This window comes from Lutra lutra, chromosome 1, assembly GCF_902655055.1.
Source record: "Lutra lutra chromosome 1, mLutLut1.2, whole genome shotgun sequence".
In the NCBI taxonomy this organism is placed as follows: domain Eukaryota; kingdom Metazoa; phylum Chordata; class Mammalia; order Carnivora; family Mustelidae; genus Lutra; species Lutra lutra.
The window spans coordinates 77,412,520-77,440,154 of record NC_062278.1 but is presented as its reverse complement, the minus strand read 5'-3'; the positions used below and the strand labels follow the sequence as shown (position 1 = coordinate 77,440,154).

Below are 27,635 nucleotides of genomic sequence, written 5' to 3'. Positions count from 1 at the left end.
CTTTTCCATTTGCACAGTTGCAGCTATTTTCTTAGATCTTTGGTTGTGTTCACAAATATTCAGAATGATTTGATAGCTATGTAGCTGAATTCCTGGGACCAGACAAAAACTAAGTCTCCTATTCCTCCGCCATCTTGGACTATCCCTCCCTGTCAAAATACCACTCAAAATTGTAATGAATTACATTTACATCCTTGCCCTGTGGGGCAAGGATGAATAATGAATTCATCCTTGCAATGAATTGTAATGAATTACTGATAAATCTTAGTAGAAACTCTGGGATATCAGTAAACTCAGTCGTTTATTCTTGTCTCTCAAGCTGTTTCTGTATTCTTTTACCTATCAGTTTAAAGATTACCTCTGGAAAATGAAAACCTGTATTAAGGCAAATGAAATAAAAGCAGTTTCAAATGTTAGGGTTCCTGGTTGACTCAGTCAGGAGAGTGTGTGACTCTTGATCTCAAGGTCATGATTTTAAGCCCCAAGCTGGGTGTACAGATTAGTTAAATTAATCAAACTTTTAAAAAAGTGACTTCAAATGTAAACCTGATTAAAAAAAATTAGTTGTAATAGACACTAAAACCATATATAAATTCATTTTCATAGGTAAGTGTCTTGAATTATCATTACATCTTTTTTTCACCATATGAATAAACAATCAAAATAATCAAGACTTGACTACAGCAAAATAATCATAGTTCATGTTTCAAAAATATTTACTTCATCCTTGAATCACCAGATCTATTATCTGAAATATCAAAATAAAATGTTTTACTATTTTCTATTTTTAAAGTCTATATTTACTTTAGAACTAAGCACAAAAACTATTTCAAATACTACAAATAATATAATCAATTTAAAATGTTTAGCACAATCAGATTTTTAAGGCTTTAATTTAAAATTTGGACAATATAATAATTCTTTAGGATTAAAAAAAGCCATTTTATACATTCAAAGGAAAAATTCCCAAATTTGTGTTATTAATTAATAAAGGACTTGTTAACTTAGGAACTTATAACAAAGCCAACGATGATTAAATTTAAATGTTTTTATTCACATGTATGGTAAATACTGTCCCCTAATAAAAAAACAATGACATTGTCTTTCAATCTGTCAAACTTATTAAAAAATTCATGTGTTTCTTTTCTGTATCATGTGTTGACATGATAAAGGATACAGGTTGTAAAAATCAATTTAACAGACATTATTAAATAATTTCAAACATATGCAGAATCTTGGATAAATGGTTAAAATTATAGATGAACATTAAATGTGGGCACATGGATATTTCATGTCCACCAATGGGTTTAACAGAAAATGTGTTTGCACTGATTTCTGGTAATAACTTGCTTTCTGTGAATCTTTAAACGCCCAATTCCAAATCTTCCAGCTCCTGGATAAGGGCTTTCTCTTTTTGAATTTTCTCCAACTAGAAAAGTTCAAAACAACAAAGTTATTAAATAGGAAATGAAATAAAATAATTACTGGATATACAGCCAAAACAGCAAAGGAGAAAAAGTTTATAAAAAGAGTATTTCTGATACTTTAACAGATCTACTGGAAAATACAGATTTAAAAATACAGGGAAACAAGCTCTAATTTTTTTCCTGGTATGAATCAAGGGGGCAAAGATGCTGTCTTATTGCAACATTGAGGGTCCAAGAAATTTTCCATTCTACACTTGGGCTTCCCTCAGAAGGAAAGAAAAGAGCAAACAGGGCAGTATAACTTGAGATATAGGAAGAAAGAGAATCTTATGTTTATCTATTTTAATAAATTGCCTTTATTTTTGATAGCAATGGCCTTAGTATACCTCTTGGGAATAGTGATTCTCTCATTCACCATGACCTACATCCTATCTTCCCCTATCCTCTTCTAAATGTAAAAACATTTTACCAGGGCGCCTGGGTGGCTCAGTGGGTTAAGCCACTGCCTTCGGCTCAGGTCATGATCTCAGGGTCCTGGGATCAAGTCCCGCATCGGGTTCTCTGCTCGGCAGAGATCCTGCTTCCCTCTCTCTCTCTCTCTCTGCCTGCCTCTACATCTACTTGTGATCTCTCTCTGTCAAATAAATAAATAAAATCTAAAAAAAAAAAAAAAAAAAACATTTTACCAAATATATGGCATATGTTTTCAAAATAAGTTTTTCAATTATAAGCTCTCCCACTTGATTAAATAATTGTTTATAGTAAAAAGAAGAGTGGTAGTAATTACAAACATAAATGAAACATGTAAAAATGACCTGATTTTTTTCTAGCTGTTTCCCAGCTGCTGCTTGTTCTTTCAGTTGTTCGATTGCTTTCAGTTTCTGTGAAAATCAAATATATTACGAGTCAAGAGGAAGGAAGAACAAGTAATTTCAGAATGCAAATTTTCTTAGTAACAACGCAATCACATGGATGGGAAAAATGAGTAAGAAGAATCAATTATCTTACCCTTTGGATCAAGGATAGTCTGTTAAAATGCTAAGGCAAAATTTTTTGTTTTTTAACTTATATGTAAAATTGAATATGTTAAGAACATGGGATTTGGCAGAAAAATTTTCAAGCTCTCAAGTAATTATTATATTATATATGTACATGTATAAGTATGTAAATATATCACCAACTTTACCACTTCTTCCAGCACTTCATTGTACCCAGACAATGTGTTTGGCTTTAAGAGATATTTTGTAATGCAGCCTGGGAAGGCTCTAGAAACCTGGTTTTACCCCAGGGCCATCATCACAAACTGGCTGCAATAAGACAAATTAATAAACTTCTTTTTCTCTCTGTTTCTTCATCTTCAAAACTGGGATAAACATCTGTTCCTACCTATCTCACAAACGTCTAATGAAATACTAAGTATAAAAGTGTTCAGCGTATTTCTGTACAAATGTACATTTCTTATTACTCCAAGAATCAATAATAAAAACTAATAATAGCTATCAGACATTTGTGACTAGAACTAAAATCAGTTCCCAAATTATAGAATTTCATAGAGAGAAAGCAATAATCAGAACTGCTACAAACTTCTTAGATGCCTCTCTTTATATATTTCTCATGGATTTCTTTCAATAAATACATCTGGTTTTTACTTAAGTGTCTCACCTTCTTTAGGTTCTTGATTTTTTTGTCTATTTCAGGGTCTCCAGAGGTTGACTGTGAGACAGTATTTCGTGGTGTGCTCTGTGGGGCAGGAGTAGTTGCCAAATCTGGACTCTTCTCATTTCTTGCTTCCTGCAGGAAACATTTTCAAAAATTCAATTTTCTAAAACGAAAACATTAAAGTACTTCAACCAACACAGTCTTGGTATATAAAATGCAGAAACCAAAAGGTGATTTTATCTTTTATACTACATTTTATATAAATGATCTGAGTTGAAAGTCTCATGAAGTAGCCACATTGTCCCATAACAGAAAGATATAATACAGCTTAAAAAAAAAAAAAAGAAAATCACAGTATAAGGAGACACCCAAAAGGATTTTACCATGCAATCATCATAGGGAACACTTTCTTAGGTCTAAAATTTGGAGCTGAAATAGCATAATAATAAAATACTAATAAATGATAAATTAATAAATAATAAAATAAAATAATTAAAATAAAATAAATAAAATAATAAAAATAAAAAATAAAATAAAATAATAAAATAGAAAATAATCTTATATATGAAAAAAAATGAAATGATTTTAGCAGAAAAACACAGGTTTCTGTATCAGCCTACAAGCCTTCCAAACTTTTGGATATTTTGGGATGTGCCACTATATGAATGGTTTAGAAATGTGAGAGGGCCCTTCTAATTTAATGTGTTAGAAGTTTCACTTTGATGATGTCCTCCAAAAACTCTAGTGAGTATGTATGATCAAGTACATGTAATGGATAATGTTACTAGATAAGCCCTGCAGAGATTTATTTATAATCAGATCAGTTCAGCTCTGTGACAAATTCCTAAGGAAAACTCAAAGGGATATTGCTCTCAATGTAATCAGACCTCTGATTCTGAACCACTTTTATTTCCCCTCAGGTGCCATATACTTGTTTTCTGGCCTTTGTGTGTGCTAGAACAACTTCAGGTTGCCTGGCTGACTCTACTTATCATAGAGGCCTTTTGAAAAATTCTCTCCCAACCCAGAAGACTGGATTAGTTGCACAACACGTGCTATGTATTCCTACTGTAACAGTATATTATACTATCTCCCATTAGATTGTACCAGAGGTTTCTTTGTTCACTGTTCTGTTTGTGCCCCCAGCATAAGACCTGCTTTATGGCACATGCTGAATAAATGAAGTAGTCAAAGAACTACTCTGCTTTTGTAATTATGACAAGACATACATTTTTACAAGAGGGGGGGAAAAGGTTATTTAAGGCTTTATTAGCCTCAAGACAGAACTTCTATTTCTTCCTTATAGAGTTCCCAGTGGAATACATAAAGCCCCAAGGCCACAACTCTTACTCAGAGTTCTGGGTAAAATGCTCTGAATACCAAAGCATCCTAGGGGGACATGAACACGGTATCACTCGTATCTAGAAATATTTGCCTGAGAGTTTTTGGAGAGCATAGAACTGGAGTCACTTTTTCTTTTTAAAGCATGTTAGCTGTACTTTTTGTACATTCCAGTTCAATAAATATTAACTTCTAACCTTCCATGTGAAAACGCATTACTAAGCAAGTACTTTAATAAATAGAAAGAAACTGTTTAGATTCTACTCCTAAGAAGCCTATTGATTCTAATAATATTCATATTATTAGAATAGTAATATGTTTTCATAATAGAAAACTACAGAAGAGTGAGTAAAAGGGGAAGAGAGATACTGCGCCTATCAAAATTCACTTCTGGGGCACCTGGATTGCTCAGATAGTTAAGCACCTGCCTTCGGCTCAGGTCATGATTCCGGGGTCCTGGGATTGATTCCCGCATCAGACTCTCTGCTCAGTGAGAGCCTGCTTCTCCCTCTGTCTCTCTCTCTGTCCCTCATGAATAAATAAATTAAAATCTTGAAAAAAAAATCATTTCTGATATCAAGTAAGTATTTTTAAAATTTAGTTTGCAAAGAGCTGAGAAAAATTTTCTTCTAGGAAAGAAGACTAATGTCAATACATGTGAAAAACTACCAAGCAAAATATGAAATTTAACTTTCTACCATATTTTTGAAAACCAAGAATAAGTTAAAATGTCTGCATTATTATACTTAAATTCTGGTCATTCTCTAAAAACAATGCATATATGGTAAGATTAGATTCTTAGGTTCAATTCCTTTTGGTAGAGTTCATAAGCTTATAAAGTCATCACTAGTTTATAAAAGCACTTGGTTAGATTATATGTCCCTAACTCCTTTATCTTTGATTACTTAACTCAAGAGTCAGGGCTGAGAAAGTGGCTATTGTCATGGACCATTTACCTTTGTTCTATCACACGAAGTTAACTAACTCTAACCATCCATTTCAATAGACATTTTCCCGAAGATGACATACAGATGGCCAACAAACACATGAAAAGATGCTCAACATCACTCATCATCAGGGAAACACAAATTAAAACCACAATGAGATATCGCCTCACACCTGTCAGAATGGCTAAAATCAACAACACAAGAAAGAACAGGTGTTGGCGAAGATGTGGAGAAAGGGCAATACTCGCGCTGATGGTGGGAATGCAAACTAGTGCAGCCACTCTGGAAAACAGTATGGAGTTTCCTCAAAAAGTTAAAAATAGAGCTAACCTAAGATCCAGTAATCACACTACTAGGTATTTACCCAAAGAATACAAAAATACCAATTCAACGGGATACATACACCCCGATGCTTATAGCAGCATTATCTACAAGAGCCAAATTATGCAAATAGCCCGTGTCCGTCAACTGATGAATGGATAAAGATGATGTGGTATATATATACAATGGAATTATGAGCCATAAAAAAGAATGAATCTTGCCATTTGCAATGACACAGATGGAGCTAGAGAATATCACACTAAGTGAGGTAAGTCAGAGACAAACACCATATAATTTCACTCAGATGTGGAATTTAAGAAACCAAACAAACAAGCAAAGGGAAAAGAGAGAGAGAGAGAAAGTGGCAAACCAAGAAACAGACTCTGAACTATAGAGAACAAACTGCTGGTTACCAGAGGGGAGGTGGGGTAGATGGGTTAAATAGGTGATGGGGGTTAAGGAGGGCACTTGTTGTGATGAGCACTGGGTGATGTATAGAAGTGCTGAATCACTGTATTGTACACCTGAAACATTATACTGTGTGTTAACTAACGGGAATTTAAATAAAAATTTAAAGAAAATCTTCTAAAATAAGTAAATAATCTTTTTTTAAATTTTTTTCTTATTTATTTATTTGACAGGCAGAGACCACAAGTAGGCAGAGAGAGGTGGACACAGGCTCCCTGCTGAGCAGAGAGCCTGATGCGGGGCTTGATCCCAGGACCCTGGGATCATGACCTGAGGCGAAGGCAGAGGCTTTAACCCACTGAGCCAACCAGGTGCCCCATAAATAAATAACCTTATAATAAAGAGGAAGAAAAACCATTTACAAAAACAAGATTCTTAAATTGAGTGGGCTTCAGAAAGCCCTTCCATCTCAACGAGAAGGAATCTTATACTGCCACTATGGGCAGATTGGAGGTTCCTCAGAAAACTAAAAACAGAGCTACTATATGACCCCGTAATCCCACTTCTGGAGATATACCAAAGGAAACAAAACCATTACTTCAAAGCGATACCTATACTGTGTTCATTGCAGCATTATTCACAATAGCCAAGGTGGAAATAACCTAAAGTGTCCATCGATGGATGAATGATAAAGAAAATATGGAATATACATATAAAATGGACTATTATTCAGGGGTGCCTGGGTGGCTCAGTTGGTTAAGTGTCTGCCTTCAGCTCAGGTTACGATCCTGGGGTCCTGGGATTGAGCTTCACTTTGGGCTCCTTGCTCATTGGGGAGTCTGCTTCTCTCTCTCCCTCTGCTGCTCGCCCTGCTTGTGTTCTCTTAAGTGCATACTCCCAATCTCTCTCAAATAAATAAATAAATATTTGAAGGAAAAAAAAGGAAATCCTCCCATTTGCAATAATATGAATGAACATGGTGGGATTATGCTAAGTGAAATAAGCCAGACTGTGAAAGAAAATACTGCATGGTATCACTTATATGTGGAATCTATTAAAAATAAAGTAAAACTCTTAGAAACAGAGTAGAATGGTGGTTGCCAGAGGCTATGGAGTGGGGGGGATGGGGACAGACTGGTAAAAGGATACAAACTTCCAATTACAAGATGAATAAACTCTGAGGATCTAATATATAACATGGTGACCACAGCTGATAATACTGTATTGTATAACTGAAGTTTGCTAAAGGGTAGAACTTCAGTGTCCTCACCTCTCAAAAAGCAAATATGTTAAAGTGATGGATGTGTTAATAAACTCAATTGTGGGCATCTTTTCACAATGTTTGCCTATAACAGCTTATCACATTGTACACTTAAAAATTTTTGTCAATTATTCCTGAAAATATTAGCTAGGAAAAAAAAAAAAAAAAAGAACTCTAATCTACCAGTACTTAAAAGGATACTACTAATTTGTAATATTCAGGGCCAGTAAGAGATTTCTACTCACACTGATGAAAGGACAATTCCTGTTTTTATACAAGTCAAATACATGGAATAGATCATTATGCTTAGAATGGCCTAAACCTGACCTATTTAAAGATTATCTCTGGAGATGAAATATATCAACTACAAAAGAGCACGCTGATTTTTTTTAAAGCTCAGATTTTGGCAGACTGGTTGCATAATACAATTCTATGACTTAAAATAGTAATTGCCTACCAAAACATAAGCAACCTAGATATGTCAAAATTCCAGCATTACCAGCAAGACTGCATTATCTGAATCTTAAAAATGTGATCACGATGACTTCACTAACCAGATACTCCTAGCCTGGCTGACAGCAGTATCACCGTAAGCCATATACAATCATCATTTGTCAATTATTACACTGGTGTGGTTTTTTTAAACTATAAAATCACATAGAAAAGGGGTGCCTGTGTGGTTCAGTCATTAAGCATCTGCCTTCAGCTCAGGTCATGGTCCCAGAGTTTTGGGATGGAGCCCCGCATCGGGCTCTCTGCTCGGTAGGGAGCCTGCTTCTCCCACTCCCCCACTTGTGTTCCCTCTCTCACTGTATCTCTCTCTGTCAAATAAATAAATAAAAATCTTAAAAAATAAAATAAAACCACATAAAAATTATTTTAGAACAATTCCATTGTTTTGGGTACTTCTGTTGTTTAGACTCCCAGTTGAACAATTTCCTACAGTAATATAATACTGAGTAACAAAATGGCTTTATGGTCATGTAATTTCTGATCTCTCTTAACAAACACATGTTTTCAGAGAGCAAACCATACCACTTCACACTCCAACAGAAGGGTCTATAACAAGTAACATACTACATAATCCCATTAAGGTTTCAGGTTTTAAGACCCGATCCAATTTCCTCACTGCCTCATTATATAAACAGAACTACCCAGAAAATCATAGGCAAATACAAAAGAAAGACATTCTGGCTATTTAAGTCTAACTTCAACTACATTTTATAACACAGTAGTCAAGGCTTAGGGTGCCTGGGTGGTTCAGTTGGCTAAGTGGCCGGCTTCTGAACTGGGCTCTGATCATGATCTCAGGATCCTGGGATCAAGCTCTGCGCTGTCCAGCTCCATGCTCAGCAGGGGAGTCTGCTTGAGGATTCTCTCTCTCCCTTTTCCTCTGCCCCTGTCCCTGCTCATGTGCACGTGCACATGCTTGCTTTCAAATAAATAAATCTTAAAAGAAAAAAAAAACACACACACCAAAAAACCCATAATAGTCAAGTCTTTAGGACTATAATCTTTAAACTTTGAGGCTTAAATTAAGCTAATTTAACTGGTTTTATTTTGTTTCAAAAAGATTAGTGTCCCAAATACCTGTTTTGCAGCTTTCTTAGCCTCATGCTTCCTTTGATTTTTAAGGGCTGTTTTTGATAGTGGCTTATCATTTCCTGCTTGTGGTTTCATATTCTGAGGTGGTTCCTCCTCATGCTGTGGAAAATGTAAAATAAACAACTGTGAAATGGAATCGATGTTTTTAAAAACATGTATCACAAAGTATACAATTTTGTTACTGTGGGATAAATGTATTTTATTAAATTTATTTTAAGATCACTGGCAAAGGATATTTTAAAACTCAGTAGTAGGCACATTCCAACTATCAGGATGGATTTAATGAGGATCTTATTATTAGTGGATATATGATGTCTTTCAGTTATACAAGTGATGGCAAAACACAGTATAGTTTTGTTAAAACAATGGAACTTTTCTTAGTACTACTACTGACACATGCTTCATAGGAAATCAGATACTAACAACAGCTTCTTCAGGCTCTTTTTGGATCTGACTACTGCCAACTGAAACCCAGTTACCTCATTTGCTTTCTTTACACAAAGAATTACTTGCTAGGTCTTTACATGCAAAATCAGAGATTAGAAGATTAAAAATAAAAGCAAATTAAAAACTAAAACAGATCAGAAGGGGAAAAAAAAACCAAACAGCAAGTGGTAACTATATTTGTAAATCCAGGATTAACATAATGAAGAAGCTCACAAAAAACTAAATAACTGGTCAGACTATAATAATAAAAAGAGAAAATCATTTCCATCAGGAGATACTTATATAACCATCCATCAACTATATTCCACAACAGAAAGGATCACTTAAGGATAGGATCAAGGAGGAGCTAGCATAGAACATGGTGACTATGGTTAACAACACTGTATCATATAACTGAAATTGCTGAAATTTGCTGAGAAATCAAATGTTCTCACCACAATAAATAAATAATAATGAGGTGATAGATTCATTAATTAACTATATCTCACAATATATACATATATCAAATCACCATGATGTACACTTAGATATCTTATCATTCTACATGTCAGTTATATTTCAATGAAAAATATATATACACATGTTTAAGTCATCTCCACAGTTGCTTGAGGCCACATGGAGCATGCGTGGTCGCACCACAGATTATCAGGCTCACGTTTACTTATTGATTTCCCTCCAAAGTGCTGTTATCTCAGTGTTAACTGTCTCTTAGACTCTTATCATACTCAGCGCATGTAAAGAACCAGATCTCCATGAAGTTTCCTAAGTACTAGATTTCAGACCCCTGTGGTACTTGTAAGTGCTATAAGGAGATGGGCAGGGCTCAAACACTGAAGGTACAGAAGGAAGAAATGAGAAACCATACTGTGACTTTATCTTAGCTGCATCAACTATTTAAGGTCATCAAAGTTCTCGGTGTGTACATGCTCTACCTGAAGTAGCTAGTATTTGTAGAACAGACAATTTGATGGCAAGTCTCTTTCACTTCTTTATTATCCACACTGCATATAATATTAGTTAAGACATAGCAGTATTTGCTGAACATGTGTTTTATACATCAAAATTCTTTCCACAGTGGCTCTCCTACAGTACCTTGCTTTGGGTGAGAAGCTTCTAGTCATGAGAACGTAAAAAAAAAATGATAAAGCAATTAAAAATGATGTAAGGAAGGACAGGTAATAAGGCTCTTCTACACCATGAACACTATGTAGTCACTGACAGACTTTCATTTCAGACACAGAAAATCCACACGCTACTACGGATCATGAGTTTTTCTGGCCATAGTACTGTGCCCACCATAACTTCATCCCTGTTAATAAAATTTGTTTTTTCATTTATGTCAATTATTACCAGACTGTTTTAATGAGTACACTATAAAAGGGAAAGTTTTTTGGAAAGCCAAGAAATACTTAAGTAGAATTCATTTGTGAATTTTTATTTATAAAAAAAGCTAGGAAGTTTTTTCTTGAAAAAATTCCATCTCTTTTTTGTCCCTTTTGCTATCTAGCCCTCCTCCCTTGTGAAGTTATTTACAAGAATGTCTTTGTTTCTATTAATTTCTTGATTATTTTTTTTGCCACTTAGCTCATTTCTAGAATTTGATACAAACAAAAATTTCTCACTGGGCATGTAATTCCTTCAACTAAAATGATTTAATAGGATCACATAATCACCATGTCACATACAAAAACAAAAATTTAGTGGAAATCTTAAGTGTTACAACAATGCTGGTTTTTTAGAAGTTCTTACAAAGTTTTATCACTATTTTCAAAGTTTATCTTTCTCTTCCTCTCCCTATCAAAACAAATTAGTTTTATGAATCAGAGAATAAAAACACATATTGACTTAGAATTTATTCCTCTTGTGCAACCTTAGAGATATTTAGAAGCCAGGATATGTTGAGGTTGTTTCTGTTTTTATCTTAGGCAAAGGAACATTTTAATACAGAGAATAAGACAAATCCAAAGACTACTGTACCTCTCTTTTTTTATTCTAAATGCCAAGTATCATAAATTGGGCTTAATTTGTTCATATATTTTTATATGTTTTTAGTAAATAATACAACAAGAATGTTTCAACAGGACACTTCAATGAAGTCAAGAAGTTACAGACTACTGCTAGGTTTTGTGGAGGATGGCTATTCTTTTGTTTTTGAGAGGGTTAGGAGTGGCACGGGGGAGGCATAGGAGTATTTATCCTCTGAAAAAGTATCTACTTCCCTAACTGCCTCATAGTTAAGTGACTATATAGCCCTGTTTACTTGGTTCCAACTTACACCGATGGTATGGTCACCACTATAATACTAATAATATTATTGTTCATTCTTGCAGAAAACTTTATTCCTTAACATCATCCCAGAGACTCAGGTCATTAGTAAATGCTTCCCCTGAGCTCTGAGATGCTAACATTTTAAAGCATACCAGAACCTGACCAATGCTCTGGTCCTAAATTTATGATATAGATGGGAATGAACAGCCTAAGGAAAACAAATACGTTTTGTTTGACCAACAGTGTTTTAAAAATTGAGAAATTTTATATAAGCATCCAGACTTGTTTTGTCTTAAAAAATCAGACATTTTGGCAAACTGTGCCCAAATCTCCTATGGAAACAATCAGCTGCTACTGTGTAGCTGTGGTGGCCTTTAAAGAGGGCATGGTCTCTCCCTTGCACCATTCTCCCCTAGTCACCAAAGCCTTACATTACCAGCCTCGCCTGACAGGCATCTGAATTTGAGCCCATGATCTCTATAAAGCCAGTATGTTATACTCCCTTCTCTTTCCCACATACGTAAAACGTGAACTGCTTTCAATTGACTACTTTGTCAACTTGACAATGCTAGCTGTTCATGATCTTCAGCAGTAGGTCTTCCATGATTTCCACTCTAGGGTTTATATTCTAATCAGGTACTAAGTAACGCAAGAAAATGCATGAGGAAAAAGGTCTCCAGAACTCCACACACTGAAAAATCTTTTCCCACCAAAGTAGTAAAACTTTGCTTACCAGTTTGGAATTGGTGACTGGCTTATTTCTTAAAGCTGGGGGTCTGTAAGCTTTTGCAACTTTAGGTTCTTCACTAGGTACATCACTTGGAACTGCTTGGTAAGTTATTGCTTTTACTGGAAATATTCCATCTAAAAACGGCTGCCAAGAAACCTGCCATAATTCTCCATTTGATGGGACATCATACTTGTGTAAGACAGAGCCAGTATAATGCCAAATCTTGTACCCATTATTAACACGTAACCTGGGAGCACACGTGGCTGTTAAGATATGCTCACCATCAGGGCACCAAGCAAAATAGGTAGAATCAGAGGCCACTGGTTTAGAAATAAGTTTGTAGTTTTTAACATCCCATACTTCCATTTGTCCCCTCAGATTTCCAAATCCAGCCAGTACTAATATATGTCCATGTGGGCTATAGTAGGCAGCATTACGGGGACCAGTTCCAAAGTCAAACACAGGATCACATTTCAAGTTGAAAATTGTTGCTTTGGCAGGCATAAAACCATAAACAGCACAAAACTCAGTAGAACTAGAATTCCAAACAACATCATAAATGGGGCCATTTTTTGCTAAAAAAAAATATAAGACCCAAATTAGCAATAAATCATTACATGAATACAATATTTATTAGCCAAGTTATAACTGTATAATACTCATAAACATGTCAAACAGTAAAAAAAATCCAAAAATTTCAAGATATGTTACAATTAAAGTATTATATGATATACTATGGCAATTAATGCTTTATCTTAATTTCTTTTAAACATTTTGGCAATGTAGGCTCATAGAAATATACATTATTAGTCCTAATAAGCTAGTTTTCATTAGAAGAAGTAATATAGGGACATAGTAATAAAAATACAAATTATATAAAATGATATGCCACAAAATAATTCCCTCCACACAAAAGCAACCCTCTATTATATTCTTTGTATATGCTTTCAAAATATTTTTGTTGAAATTAAGCATCTCTCTTGAACACACATATACACTCACACTGAAGTTCTTTGCTGTTTCATTTAGTACTCTATCTTGGAGATTTTTCCATATGAGCACATTAAGATCTGCCTCACTCTTCCAGTGGTAGTGTATTCCTGTATACTCTCAACTGTGAGTGTATACAAACACATCTGCAGGAGTGAACCTGGCTGCTCAAAGGTACGTACATTTACTTGATAAAGCCAAAATGCCCCTCAGAGAAGCTGTACCATTTTACACTATCGAAAGCATTTTTCTTTTAAAGATTATTAACTGGTTTTTTTTTGCAATCTCTAATCCCAGTGTGGGGTTTGAACTCTCAACCCAAGATCAAGAGTCACATGCTTTTCTGAGTGAGCCACGCAGGTGCCCCATGAGCAGTTCTTTTTTTTTTTTTTTTTTTTTTTTTGAGCAGTTCTTGAGTGTACAAATTTTCCCCTCAGTCTCCCTCACGTTGTGTAGTTTCATACTTTAATCTTTGCCAAGCTACTAAGAGAAAAACCTTTCTATTTCTTTTATTATAAACTAAGCACCTTTTAATATATTTATACATAATTTCGTTTGTTTCTGTGGACTGTTTTTTACTGTCCCATGCTTATTTTTCTCTCCAGTTATTGTTCTTTTACTGATTTACTTGATAGAATAACAAAATTCACCTTTCTCATATTCATCCCTTGTCTGTCTAAAAATTTTTCCCCAATTTTTTTTTTGTCTTGCTTAATTTATGGGCTTTTCTTCCTCCCATGTAGAAATCTGTATTTTATATATTTGCTTTCCCTTATTCTTCTGCTATGTTAGAAAATCTTTTTTCACTTTCAAGATTAGAAGAGAAGGTTGGGGTGCCTGAGTGGCAGATCAATTAAGCATGAGACTTTAGCTCAGATCATGATCTCAAAGGTCCTGTGAATGAGCCCTGTCTTGGGTTCCCTGCTTAGCTGGGTATTTGCTTGTTCTTCTCCCTCTGCCTTTCCACCTGCTCATGCTCACTCACTCTCTCTCTCCAATAAATTAAAGAAAAAAGATTAGAAAAAAAGAGAAAAAATCAACTTTAGAACCAGTTTATCTAGTTAAAAAAAAAAAGACAACAAACCTTGGCTTTTTAATTTTTAGGTTAATTTGGAGAGAAATGACATCTTCATAAACACTTCTATTTTTTTTTTAAGATTTTATTTATTTATTTGACAGAGAGAGCAAGCACAAGCAGGGGAGGGGGAGCGGGGGAGAAGCAGGCTCCTGGCTGAGTGGGGAGCGTGATGCTACTGAGCCACCCAGGTGCCCCTATGAAACTCTTCTTAATAAAGGTCACATTTTGCCTCTTAGAAGTTTTTTCCCCATTAGTCCTATGTATTTCTTGCCTTTTGTTAGTTTCTATGGGATCTTTCCTTTCATTATGTTTTTCAAGTGGCTGTTTATACTGTGACTTCATGTACATGCACAGATATGATTCTGTTTTCTTTCAAAACTGTATATTTATTCTTTTGATCAGTTACATTGACTAGGTCTTCCACAATATTAAATTATAGTAGAATCCTTGATGACTTCAGAGGGAATACAAAGTTTTTTTTTTGTAAGTAAGTTTTTTATGAGGAAGTACCTTACTCTTACATGTTCAATTCAAAATGAAAAGTCAAGGAGTTGCCAGAATTTTAGAACGGTAATATTCTCAGTAATTTAGCTCATCAAAACAAAAGATGAAATGGTAACATTCCTCAGTTCTGAAGACAGTGCTAAACTCACTAGACCAACTTACTGTCATAATAAGTAAGTCCCTAGAGAATACTACAATGAAATTACCTCACTCGATAAGTTCCCCAGAACTAAATAAACTGGATTTTGTCAAAATAATCTATGTTTGGGGATGATTTTAGGTTTGTTAATTAAGAGAAATTTTACTTTAAAGGTTATTAAAATATTTGAGTTTTGTCATGTGACCAAGAATTTGCATTAGATCCTCTTTATGGCATAATGATCTTTCTGTTGTTTTATCACAAGAAGACAAATGAATACTCACGCAATTGCACAACAGCACTTTCTCCATTCGCTGCAATGTAGTGCAGTGTTTGTTCCCCATAGTAGGACGCTCCTGTCTTGTCAACATCTGTACTAGCTATTACTAACACAGCAGTAGCTATAATAGTAAAAACTTAAGTTAGATTTAAAACACAAATTAACCTAATATTGATAAGAAAAAAATTCCAAAAAATGTAACAGAGCACATTTTCATTAAATAAGCATCACTATTCTTTTTTTCTAAACATACAGGAATATGTCAATATTTGATAAATGAAATATAATTATCATACCTTTTTTATTCCATAGCATTGTAACTTTATCAGCTTTAAAGAAACTTTTATTAGCTAAAGCTGCATGAGGTCCATCAAAATTAGGGTACTGATACAATCTAACAAATGAAGGTGCACCCTTACTTCCCGGAACATAGACAGCCACCTGAAATACACACATATAAATCATTACTTAGTTTTTTCAGGCATATAAACTAAGATGGACATGTTTTTTCAGTCACTAAGAACCAGGAAAAGGTTTAATCTAGTTACATTCCACATGAACAAAAACAAAGAAATTACCTTATATGGTTGGGGTCCAGGCGATAACACAAAATCATTAATTTTTTGCAAATGCAATTTATTTGCAATTGTGTCTGAAAAAAAGCAAATAGTGTTAGATGGACGAGAGAAGCTAATAGGAACACGATCAATTCTGAATGCATTATAAAAGATTAATTTAACTACACATTGATACTATTCATTACAGTCTCATGTAGGTAAGGCATACGGTGGAAAAAATGTGGAGTGGGAACAACACAGACCTAGATTTGAATTCCTACCTAGTCACTTACTAGCTGGGTGACCTTGGTGAGTAATGGGACTGCACATCTAACTCCCACTGATGATTTTAAGAAAACAGTGTTCTTTCTTATATAAATGGTCCCACTAGGTGACCAAGTAGTAGATGGGGGAATTTCTCTTTATAAAAGTAATATAGCTTATAAGTGACAGAGGAGGTGGGAGACTTGGAACATCAACAATTTGCAACCACTCATAAAATAATGGATCCAAGCACTGAACATTAATGTCAGCTAATCCTACAAAATTAAAGACCATAAGATGTCATGAGCTTCTTGATAAAAGAACTGAGCACCGCTTATGAGGTAGATTTGCCCTCATCACCCCAAAAAGAAGAATCTGAAGCTGACCAGCTCTAGATCCAAGTAGCTATTTAAGGAATAGATGAATATGATAAACTATAGGATAGGATACAATAGCAAAATTTAACCATGAGAAAAATATATGACAAGTAACCTTGTTTCTTTACTAATAAATCTTAATGGGGGGCAGAGGAGATGGGAGTGGGAACTAATAGCTTAAAAGAAACTTAAAGATATATATACCAATTTATAATGTGAGGAGCCTTATTTGGAGCCCAAGTTTAAAAAAAATTATAACATTTGCAATTATTAGAATTTGGATACTGACCAGATATTTTATAATCTGTGATAATGGTATTGTGGCTAAGTCTTAAAAAATTAAAGATATAGCCCTAATCCTCAAAGATACATACTGAGATACTTATAGGGAAAATGATGCTATGTCTAGGATTTACTTTAGCAGAGTAAGAGAGATAGATGTTAGGTAGAGAGATGTATGGATGAGGCAGGACTGGCAATGCACTGAAGGTTATTGGGACTAGGTGTCAACTTTTGTTTCAAATTCTACATAACAAAACATTTTAAAAATCCGTATCACAGAACTTTGATAGCAACTAAACACAGAAAGAGTATGAAAGTGTTTTAATTTAATAGCAATTATTAGATAATAAAAGCTTATTATAGAAAAATCTTTGTTGTAGAATTTTAGTTGGCACTTAGACTTACAAAAGTTATCCAAATGAATTAATGTAACAATGATTATTAAAATATTAACAGTACTTAGGAGAACCCTATGATGCTATATAAGGCAATAAAACTATATACACTTAGAGTAAATAATAAACTTAGTTCATATATCCATACTAAAATTGTTGTTCTCAAAGAAGTGAACTTCATTGTTAACATTTCGGGCGCAGACAGTTTCATCTTCTGACCAAGATGGACACCTATGTTGAAAAGAAAGAGTATGAACTAAATTTAGACAGGTGTAACCTCACATGTTAACAGGCTGAAGTTAGTGATATTGCTTACTATTTAAGGAAAATTACTGATAAATATGTCAAGTCAGATCCCAATAGCTTTAGTTAGCATTTGTACTAGAAAGACACCATTCTCTTTCATTCAAATCTAAACAAATGAAAGATCAAGTTTTTCCTCTACATTCCCACACACAAAACCCCTCAAGATCTAGATTTTAGTTGGACAAGTTATTTTCTATTTTAGTACCTGAGAAAAAATATTATATAATGAATACATTTAAAATATTTTGTAAATAATTAGTATTTTAAAGCATTTATTTACCAATTTTGCATTTTTTTCTGGATGAAAGACTTCAAACATATACCAGTTTTCACATCATAAAGTTGTAGGTTGGGTATCCCAGCTGTGCCATCTTTAGAAGCTAAAATAAAAACATTTTTTTTGTAGTAATTGTCTCCTAATGCTAGTAAAAAGAATTCTTTCAAAGAACAACTTTGAATAAGATTATAAAGATCAAGTGAAAGAGTTGCTTTGAATCAACTTTCTCTTTTAGCTTTAATTATGGATTTAATCATCCCTTCCTAAAGCCACAATTTGACAGCTGTTTGAGCAAAAGTTTAGCATTTCTGAAATGAGTTAATTACTATAGATTTTAAGAATACTTAAGAGACTTGTATTGTTTGACATGGTTTGCAGTTAAATGGATTAAATTCTGATATTACGAAATCTTATTTCTGTAAGTCACACACATAAACGCACAAAATTATATTAACTACTCATGATCCTCAATTTCCTTTTTATTTACTTGAAAATGAAGATTCATTCAAGTCTATGCCTCTTGGAAGAACAAACCTAGAGGGTTTATAACCCAATAACGGGCTATTATATATTTAACTTAAAATATGCCCACGTTATTAAAACATGTTTAAAAAGCCCCTATACCAGTTCTAAATTATTATTCATCTATGAAGCACAGCCATATAAAATGTTCATATAACATATTATCATATCTTTAAATGTGTTAAAAAATGGCACATTTCCTACTCTTTGTCACACCATATGCATTTCTTACCTATTGTGTCTATTTACTTCCTCTTTGAGTGACAATAATTATTTACTTATTTGTTTTTTAAAGATTTTATTTATTTATTTGAGAGATCACAGATAGGCAGAGAGGCAGGCAGCGGGGGGCCAGGGTGGAGGCTCCCCTCTGAGCAGAGAGCCCACTGCAGGGGCTCGATCCCAGGACCCTGAGACCATGACCAAGACGAAGGCAGAGGATTAACCCCACTGAGCCACCCAGGCGCCTTTGACTGACAATGATATATTTTTTTAAAGATTTTATTTGACAGAGATCACAAGTAGGCAGAGAGGCAGAGAAAGGAAGGGAAGCAGGCTCCCTGCTGAGCAGAGAGCCCAATGAGGGGCTCCATCCCAAGACCCTGGGATCATAACCTGAGCTGAAGGAGGAGGCTTTAACCCACTGAGCCACCCAGGCACCGCCTGGCAATGATTATTTAAAATATTTTTCATTTAAGGGCCATTATTGTCCTTAATTTTTCAGATCTTCTCCAACCAATGGTTATTCACTTGAGCTTTTTTTTTTTCTCTATCTCATGATGGATCTTTTCACTAACTTACTATAACCTTCAAATTACTTAAAGTACATTATATTGTGGCCATACAAGATTCATTGTTCAGTGAAGATACTCACAAACACTATTTACTATCTAAAGAGTAATTACTTTCATATAAGGTTTTAAACCTTCTCTCTTTTATTCCCCCCATTGAACTGAATTTTACAATTGGAAAATACTTACTAGTGTAAGGTTGCCACGTAGCCAGGACAGTGTTTTTTGGTGAGAACTCAAGGCAAACTGCCTTTGGGAGGTCAAAGGAGTGCAGCAGTCCCTTGTTAGTGACATTGATAACATTTATTCTGGTTTCAAAAGAAAGTACTTTAGCAATGAAATACTGTTTTAAAATAGCCAGCAAGATCCAAAACATTCATGCCTCTTTTCAAATACAGACTGCTATAAAGTGGTCATTTTCAAAAAAATCAATTTCCAGTTAATTCTAGAAAATATCTAAAGAACACCTTAAAAACAACAACAAAAAGCAAGTGTACATTTTACCAAAATGCCCCTATATAAGGTTGGTATTGGGAAACACAGACTTAGCAGAAGGATATAATAGATGATTCCATTTTTAGCTGAAAAGAAAATAGGCCTTTAAAAGTGGACATAGAGATACAGATAAGCTGACATGTATCAAACCAAGGGAAAACAGAAGTGCTAAACTGAAAGTATATTTTTTAATTTGACTAAATGGAAGTGTAGCGGCTGTGAAATCATCAAGGAGACTTTTGAGGTCTATTAAAATCTCAGAAGTAATCTCCAAAAAATAAGACTAAGAATTATCGTGATATGATAATGATAAAAATTATAATAATTGTATAATAAAAGCCGTTCCACTTTTTGGATGCTTTCTATGAACCATTTTCTGGTCTAACCACTTTATATACATTTTCTCATTTAATCCTCACAAGAAACTTAAAAGATAGGCATCATTGTCTCTATTTTACAAATGGTAAAAGCGAGGCTTAGAAAAATAAATGATTTGATGATTTGTTCAAGATCATACTATTGATAAATGCCAGAGTCGAGTTTTTTTTTTTTTTTATAATTTTTTTATTTTTTTTCAGCATAACAGTATTCATTATTTTTGCACCACACCCAGTGCTCCATGCAATCCGTGCCCTCTACAATACCCACCACCTGGTGCCCCCAACCTCCCACCCCCCAGAGTCGAGTTTTAAAACCAGTTTGGCTTATGTACTTATCTTATGTACTCTTATAGGTAAAAAAAAAAAAAAAAAAAAGATACTCCATCTTACTTTAGAAAATTGCTTAAAGTTACTTTGTTCTACTCAAGTTTGAACCACTGGTTTAGGATAAGCGAAGCTGGTAAGAATGAATAATTACTGCATACTGTTTAAACACACACACACATAAATATGCAGAATTCTTTACAAATTACTATAAATTACATATTTTAGAATTACATGAAACTTTCGTTTTTTGTTATTGTTGATAGCCTTTAATAGTTATTCTTAGTTTAACAGAGTATTTATTTACACTAAAAAATCCCACGTATTTAAGGAAAAATCAGTTATAGTTTCTGATTAATTAACTATGACCTCAGCAAAGACCACAATCAATACACTACATCTGTTTCTCTTGTCCCCAGAAACATTATATGTTGTTGTGGTTGCAGAAATTGAAGGAAATAAATGCTAGAACCAGGGATAGAAAGTATCTATTAAAAAGATGGACACAACAAATGGGCACATATTAAAAGGTTTGAGAGCTGAATACAACAGAAAGCTAATCGGGGATATGAAATACATAAAATAAATAATTGTGAAGGTGAAAACAGACTTACTCAAACAACTCTAAGCTAGTAGAGTAAGGGATACCTCAAAAAGATAATAGACAATGAAAGGAAGTATATTATGTCTCATTAGTAAATTTCTATTAGCTTATTACTCACAGTATAAACTAAAATATAGATTTTAATTTTTTTTTCAAAATTACCCTTAAAATATACATCTTAAAAAATAAGGGATGCCTGGTGGCTCAGTCAGTTAAACGTCTGCCTTCAGCTCAGGTCATGATCCCAGGGTCCTGGAATCGAGTCCGGCATCTGGCTCCCTGCTCAGCTGGGAGTCTGATTCTCCCTCCGCGTGCTGCTCTCCCTGCTTGTGCTCTCTCTCTCTCTGACAAATAAATAAGAAAATCTTAAAAATGAAACAAAATAAAATAAAACTCAAATACTGACAATAGGTCACACCAAAAATAAGAAAATTTGAGAGTACATTCTTTGAGACTGAGATTAAGACTTTGTCTGTTAACACTGTGGATAAGACCCAATATGATCATACTCTTTTTTTTTTTTTAACGATTGTATTCATTCATTTGAGAGAGACAAAGAATGAGTCGGGGTGTAGGGGGAGGAGCAGAGGGAGAGGACCAAGCAGACTCTGTTTAACATGCAGACCCCAACATGGGGCTCAATTCCAGAACTCTGAGATCATGACCTGAGCCAAAATCAAGAGCAGAACGCTCAACTGACTGACCCACCCAGGCACCCCCAATATTATTATATTCTTACTAATTTATGAGTAGTAGTTTACTGGTTGGCTTCAATAACTTAAAAAAATAAGGTGATTGACCTTTTTAATTACAAAAACTAATTCTGCCAGCTACTCATAGTCCTCCAAAGTGAATCATCTAATTCAACACAATCTTATTAGCATTAATTTTTAAAAATCAGGTGTTTAATCCAATCTGACTTTAGAATCCATCATCACTGTGTAACAAACAACATTTAAAATGTACTTATCATATTAATGAATACATTTTCTACCTTTTAAAAAACCTAAGGTATTATATCTGCTTAAAAACAACAACCAAAATAACTTTAAATCAAGCAACAAATACTTAGGCATTTTCCTGGTTCTTTGAACTGAAATGTTGTAGTGACTATGGAAAAATTGAGAGTGATTTTCTTAGTAAAATTATGAGTATTTAATCAGAATACTTTTTTTTTGCAAAACCAATTTTGTAATCTGATTATCTTATGTAACAGAAACTACACTAATGTACTTTTGAATAATTTATAAAATACTTAAATGACATACTTTTACATATAATAAAACTCAAAGAAATAACTGTTGTTATTAATTTAAAAGCATAGATTAAAGTATCTAAGTCTAAGGCAAACAAACGAAGTTATTCTCTAAGTGTTAGTGCTGAACTGAAGAAACCCTTACCAATAACATAGAGCATATTTAAAAACAACTCAGCTTCTCCAGCATTAGATTAACTGCCTCTTTTAATATATTACTTTTTAATCCTAAGAAACTATGGTAAGTCAAGTCATGGCATATAAATAGAAGTTAATAACTTTAGAGTTCTAGGGGAGCTACACTGGAGATAATATCTAACCACATCATGACATTAAAAGAAGGAATTTACTAATGACATCCAAACACTGTTATTCAAATAATGCCACTTATGCTTTATACTGATAAAAATATATTATATAAAGAAACACTAACTTTTCTCCGTTGCCCCAGGCAAACAAGGTGCCATCCTTACTAAAAGTATAGACTTTGCAATTTTTCCCAGATTCCCTGAAAATGACAAGAAAAAAAGTTTAATAAGCATTATTATTTTTCAAAAAAAAATGATTAAAAATTTACAATCTTACTACTAATTTAATGATTATGAACTTACATAAATTTAAGAAGTAATTCCAAAATGCTTTAGTCTACCAAATGCCTTATCTCTTAAAATGCAGTGCCAACAACCACTGTAAAGTAAGGTGGAAACTGATGTTACACCAACAGATCAATCTTAAGAAGAAAAGAGAGCCCTTTTGGGTCAATAACTAGTTTGTGTGAAAACTCAAAAATTAAGTGAACATGGAAGTCACCAGCTGTCAGCCCTAATCTTAAGAGGGCTGAAGGATTTCAATATGGAGACTTTGTGAAGAATGCCCCAGATCGCCTGCACAACAACCTAACTATGGATAGAATACCCTCAAGTAACCAATAAGTGCCCCTGGATTTGAAGGACAAAGATCTTCCATCAATTTCTGATGTACAGAGACAAGAAGTGTAACAACAATAAGAGGATCTTCACTTTGAACTGTGGATGCAAGTTTCTCTATAAGAACAGACCTAGGAAATCAGACTTCTTGGCAATATTCTATCCAATGATCAAAACTCTACATACTGTATCTCTCAACTGGAGATGGCTACTAGGAGTACATCTCCCAGCCATAAGGAACATACAAACAGAAATGTGTATGTGAGCACATGCAGAATGTCCATATGTGTAGTCACATAAAACCAGAACTTCATCAGCTAACAACCATTTGAATTTTTAAATAACAAGCACTGAGAACTGACCAGGACATCCCCCTTAAACTGGATACTATCTTTACATTACTAATCCATCTGAAGATGGTATCTGTGTTTCTGCAATCACATAATAATGGTAGCTTATACTCAACTTGAGGTTACTGAAACATTATTTTTTGTCCTCTTCTCACATAAACAACTATGAACAAGAAGTCCTCCATCTTCCACCTCTGCTGCAACTTATTTCATTTAATACCCAGTCCTTGGATATACAGGTTTTTAAAAGCTCCCCATGTCATTCTAGTGTGCAGCCAAATTTGAGAGCCACTCATCTAAAATCTCAACTAAGGTCACAGGAATCAACTTTAGGGGGGTCACACTAACCTTAAGATGGGACACTCTGATCATTGGGAAGAAAAAAATAATGAGTCCATACTGATATATGCAAGTCTATCCTTTCATTCTTATGCTGAAAAAAAAAACTTGGTTTCTAATGATTTTTAATATGTTATATATTTATCTATTTATATCATACTATGGATTTAAAATGGCAGTATCAATTTTCTGTTACCAAGAAAACAACTAAATGCATTTCAGAATTTTGCATGCCATCATATGGTTATGCCACCAACTTAAACTTAGTATTTTTATTATAATTTTCTGTTTACCCATTCATTGTTTTTTTCTAGGAAAAAATATATCTGTATCTACCTAATTATATATATATATTTTCTATTTCCTTCCTTTCCTATACTTTTTCCATTCTCTGACTTCATGAAGAGTATAGCCAGTGGCTGGTTATCACATTTGCAAGTTTTTCTTCATCCCCCAAGATAAGATTCTGCGAAGCTAAGGGCTTGAACTCAAATATACTAATGTCTACACTTTTTCTTTTAAACATGCTGAATTATTATTTTCACATCTAAAGATTGATCATTTTTCTCGATAAAGATTATGCATTCTTTCCATCTTCTGTTGATATTACATAACACACCCCAAGAAACCAGCCTATCTGTTCTTTCTTGTTCAGAATGTAATAGCAAAAAAATAATTTAGTATGTATCATATAGTTCCCCATAACCTTAGTCAACAATATAAACCATACCTTGGAAACAAAGTGCTTTCTGTAAAATGTGGTGGTCCATTTACCATGTACAGTCCTTCTGATCCTCGGACTAAAGAAACAAAATGGAAAAAACCACCATCAATTTGTTAATAAATACTCAGTAATCACAAATATTTTAAAAAACAAAAAGCTTTCAGGGGCACCTGGGTGGCTCAGTCAACCAAAGCATCTACCTTCAGTTCAGGTACTGGGGTCCTGGGATACTGTCTGAGTCAGGCTCCCTGCTCAGTGGGGAGCCTACTTCTCCCTCCCTTTCCCCCAACCCCTGCTCATGCGCTCTCTCACTCTCTCAAATAAAATCTTAAAAAAAAAAAAAAAAAAAAAGCTATCAAAGTATCAATGAAATTATTAAACATTTCCTAGAACTACAGAATGTTAAAAGGGTACCTTTTTCAATAAATAAATAAATAAATAAATAGGTACGTTTTTCTTAACCCTATTGCATGAAATCCTGCAACTGCTGGGAAATCAATAGGTACTGCACTGGAATGAATGTTTATGTCCCCCCACAAATTCTCATGTTGAAACACTTATCCCAATGTGATAGTATTTGGAACTGGGGCCTTTTGGAAGTAACCCGATTCATGAGGGTAGAGACCTCATAAATCAGATTAGTGCCCTTCTAAGAAGAGCTCCAGAGAGCTAGCTAGCTCTCTTTCTGCCATGTAAACATATAATAAAAAGCTGGCAGTCTGCAACCTGGAAGAAGAGGATATAGAAAGCAGGGTAGCTGTGTGATTTTAAAAAAAAACAAAAAACCGTAAAAATACAGAATATATTCAAAGTTCTTAAAAAAGTAAGGTATTATTAATATATTTACAATTTCTCAAACTAAGAGAACAAGTGGGATGAAACACATTTACTGTGTTTCCAATAATGGTAAAATCCTAAAAACTGAAGTCAGAACAGAATTCAAGATTAAGCAAAAACATCAACAGAATATATATATATATTTTTTTAAAGATTATTTACTTATTTTACAAAGAGAGACAGTGAGCATAAGCAGAGGGAGCAGCAGGCAGAGGGAGAGGTAGAAGCAGGCTCTTCACTGAGCAGGGAGCCAGATGCGGGGACCCAGAACCCTGGAATCATGGCTTGAGCTGAAGGCAGACGCTTAATGACTGAACCACCCAGGTGTCGCAGATTAAATATATATATATATATATAAATATATATATATAATATATATATATTTTAGCCTTTATTTATGTATTTGTCAGAGAGAGTGAGCACAGGCAGACAGCGGCAGGCAGAGGCAGAGGGAGAAGCAGACTCCCTGCTGAGCAAGGAGCCCAATGTGGGACTCGATCCCAGGGATCCCAGGACGCTGGGATCATCACCTGAGCAGAAGGCAGCCGCTTAACCAACTGAGCCACCCAGGCATCCCTTAATTATATATTTTTAAATGGCTGACTTAGAAGCTTCTAAAGCTGAATCAAAGAAATTGATCTGTTCATTTGAAAAATGCTTCCTGAGCAAAAATAAAAACTACCTCCCAAACCTTATGTAGAGTACTGATGATACAACAGGGAGGAAAATCAGCCTTGTGCTAACCTCATTAATCACATAATCAGTCAAATACATGGAATTCTGTAAGTGTGCTTAGTACACTTAGTACATAAAGTAAAGATTTATGGAGCTAATCCAGTGAATAACAGGGAGTTTTGATCTAAAAATGGAAGGTTAGGGAAAGTGTCCTGGAGTACAGGATTTGTGTGCTGAGTTCTGGAGGATGGATAGTAGTTAACAAGCAAAGAGAACAGCAACAAGTGCAAAAACTCCATGGCAAAAGAGATGATAGAGCTTCAGAAGCAACTAAAAGCCTTTATGGAAGTAACTGAGCTGGAGAAGAAAACAGGGCTCAGACCAAGTACGATCTCTTGTGGCCTAAGTTAGGCAACGTTGGTCTGTGGCCTAAGGTGGGAAACTTCTAAAGGGCTTTAGGTAAAAAATTTTTTTTAAAGATTTTATTTATTTATTCAACAGAGAGAGAGAGAGAGAGATCACAAGTAGGCAGAGAGGCAGGCAGAGAGAGCGGGGGAAGCAGGCTCCCCGCTGTGCAGAGAGCCCAATGTAGGGCTCGAGCCCCGGACCCCGAGATCATGACCTGAGCCAAAGGCAGAGGCTTAACCTACTGAGCCACCCGGGCGCCCCTAGGTGAATTTCAAGAACCAGTTTTGCATTTTGAAAAGGTCAATCTGGTCCAGCATAGAGAATAAACTGGAAGAAAGACTGGATAAGACTATTCAAGACAGTTCTGCAGTGGCCCCACAGGAAAGTATGGATACTTGGAAATGGTGGGGTGCAGTGGAAATGGTGAGTGTGTGTTCAATATTTAAGAGGTAAGACTGGCAGAACCTGGTGATGAGTTACTATTTTGTCGGCTAAAATTCTTGCTAGCAGCAACAGTTAAGCACTGAATAGAAGAAAAACTTATACTAAGGTTCATGGTTGTAATTCTATCTGCTTCCTTTTCTGCCAGCTGTTCACAAATCTTCCACTCTTCCTTTTAGTGAGAAAGCAGCACAACTGGTAAACAGGGCCACTCTTGGCTCCATTTTCCTTCTCAAGGTACAGTTCTCATAACACTGATTTTCCTTTTTTTTTCTTTAAAGATTTATTTATTTGACAGAGACAGAGAGGGCAAGAGAGAGCACTGGGGAGAAGGGAGGGAGAACCAAGCTCCCCATGGAGCAGGGAGCCTGATTCAGGGCTTGATCCCAGGACCCTGGGACCATGACCTGATCCAAAGATAGACACTTAACCAACTGAGCCACCCAGGAGCCCCATCATTACACTGATTTTCTACCTGAGAATTAACTAGTTCAATTTTCAGATATTGAAAGTAATATAACTTATAGTCCCAAAGTAAGTAATTTAAAGTCAGGAACTTACTAAGGAAAAGAACCACTGATGAACAAGAAAAAAAAAAAAACTATGCCCTCATGGAGCTTCCACTCTAGTGGAGGGACCAAGATAAATAAACACACAACTAAATGATGAGTTGCTTGTTAGATATCCACAAGTATACAAGT

At 34.8% G+C, this 27,635-nt stretch overlaps 1 protein-coding gene across 7 annotated transcripts in view; it reads right to left on the bottom strand.

Annotated features, from left to right (window-relative positions):
- Positions 1 to 310: 310 nt before the first annotated feature.
- EIF2A (eukaryotic translation initiation factor 2A) overlaps positions 311 to 27,635 on the bottom strand; it is a 34,988-nt gene continuing 7,663 nt past the window's right edge. The window contains exons 1-14 of one of the 7 annotated variants that reach the window (XM_047727820.1): positions 24,580 to 24,633; positions 22,846 to 22,921; positions 22,668 to 22,742; positions 19,366 to 19,484; positions 17,867 to 17,966; positions 17,429 to 17,511; positions 15,984 to 16,057; positions 15,702 to 15,846; positions 15,410 to 15,526; positions 12,418 to 12,989; positions 8,955 to 9,068; positions 3,090 to 3,218; positions 2,243 to 2,308; positions 311 to 1,429 (exon numbers count right to left, since the gene is read on the bottom strand). In XM_047727820.1, coding sequence (XP_047583776.1) covers positions 1,364 to 1,429; positions 2,243 to 2,308; positions 3,090 to 3,218; positions 8,955 to 9,068; positions 12,418 to 12,989; positions 15,410 to 15,526; positions 15,702 to 15,846; positions 15,984 to 16,057; positions 17,429 to 17,511; positions 17,867 to 17,966; positions 19,366 to 19,484; positions 22,668 to 22,742; positions 22,846 to 22,847 — 1,662 coding nt within the window. In that variant the 5' untranslated portion in view covers positions 22,848 to 22,921; positions 24,580 to 24,633 and the 3' untranslated portion in view covers positions 311 to 1,363. Of the gene's footprint in view, positions 1,430 to 2,242; positions 2,309 to 3,089; positions 3,219 to 8,954; positions 9,069 to 12,417; positions 12,990 to 15,409; positions 15,527 to 15,701; positions 15,847 to 15,983; positions 16,058 to 17,428; positions 17,512 to 17,866; positions 17,967 to 19,365; positions 19,485 to 22,663; positions 22,743 to 22,845; positions 22,922 to 24,579; positions 24,650 to 27,635 lie in introns of those variants that run through there. The other 6 variants (XM_047727802.1, XM_047727846.1, XM_047727856.1 and 3 more) reach the window with 6 other exon arrangements.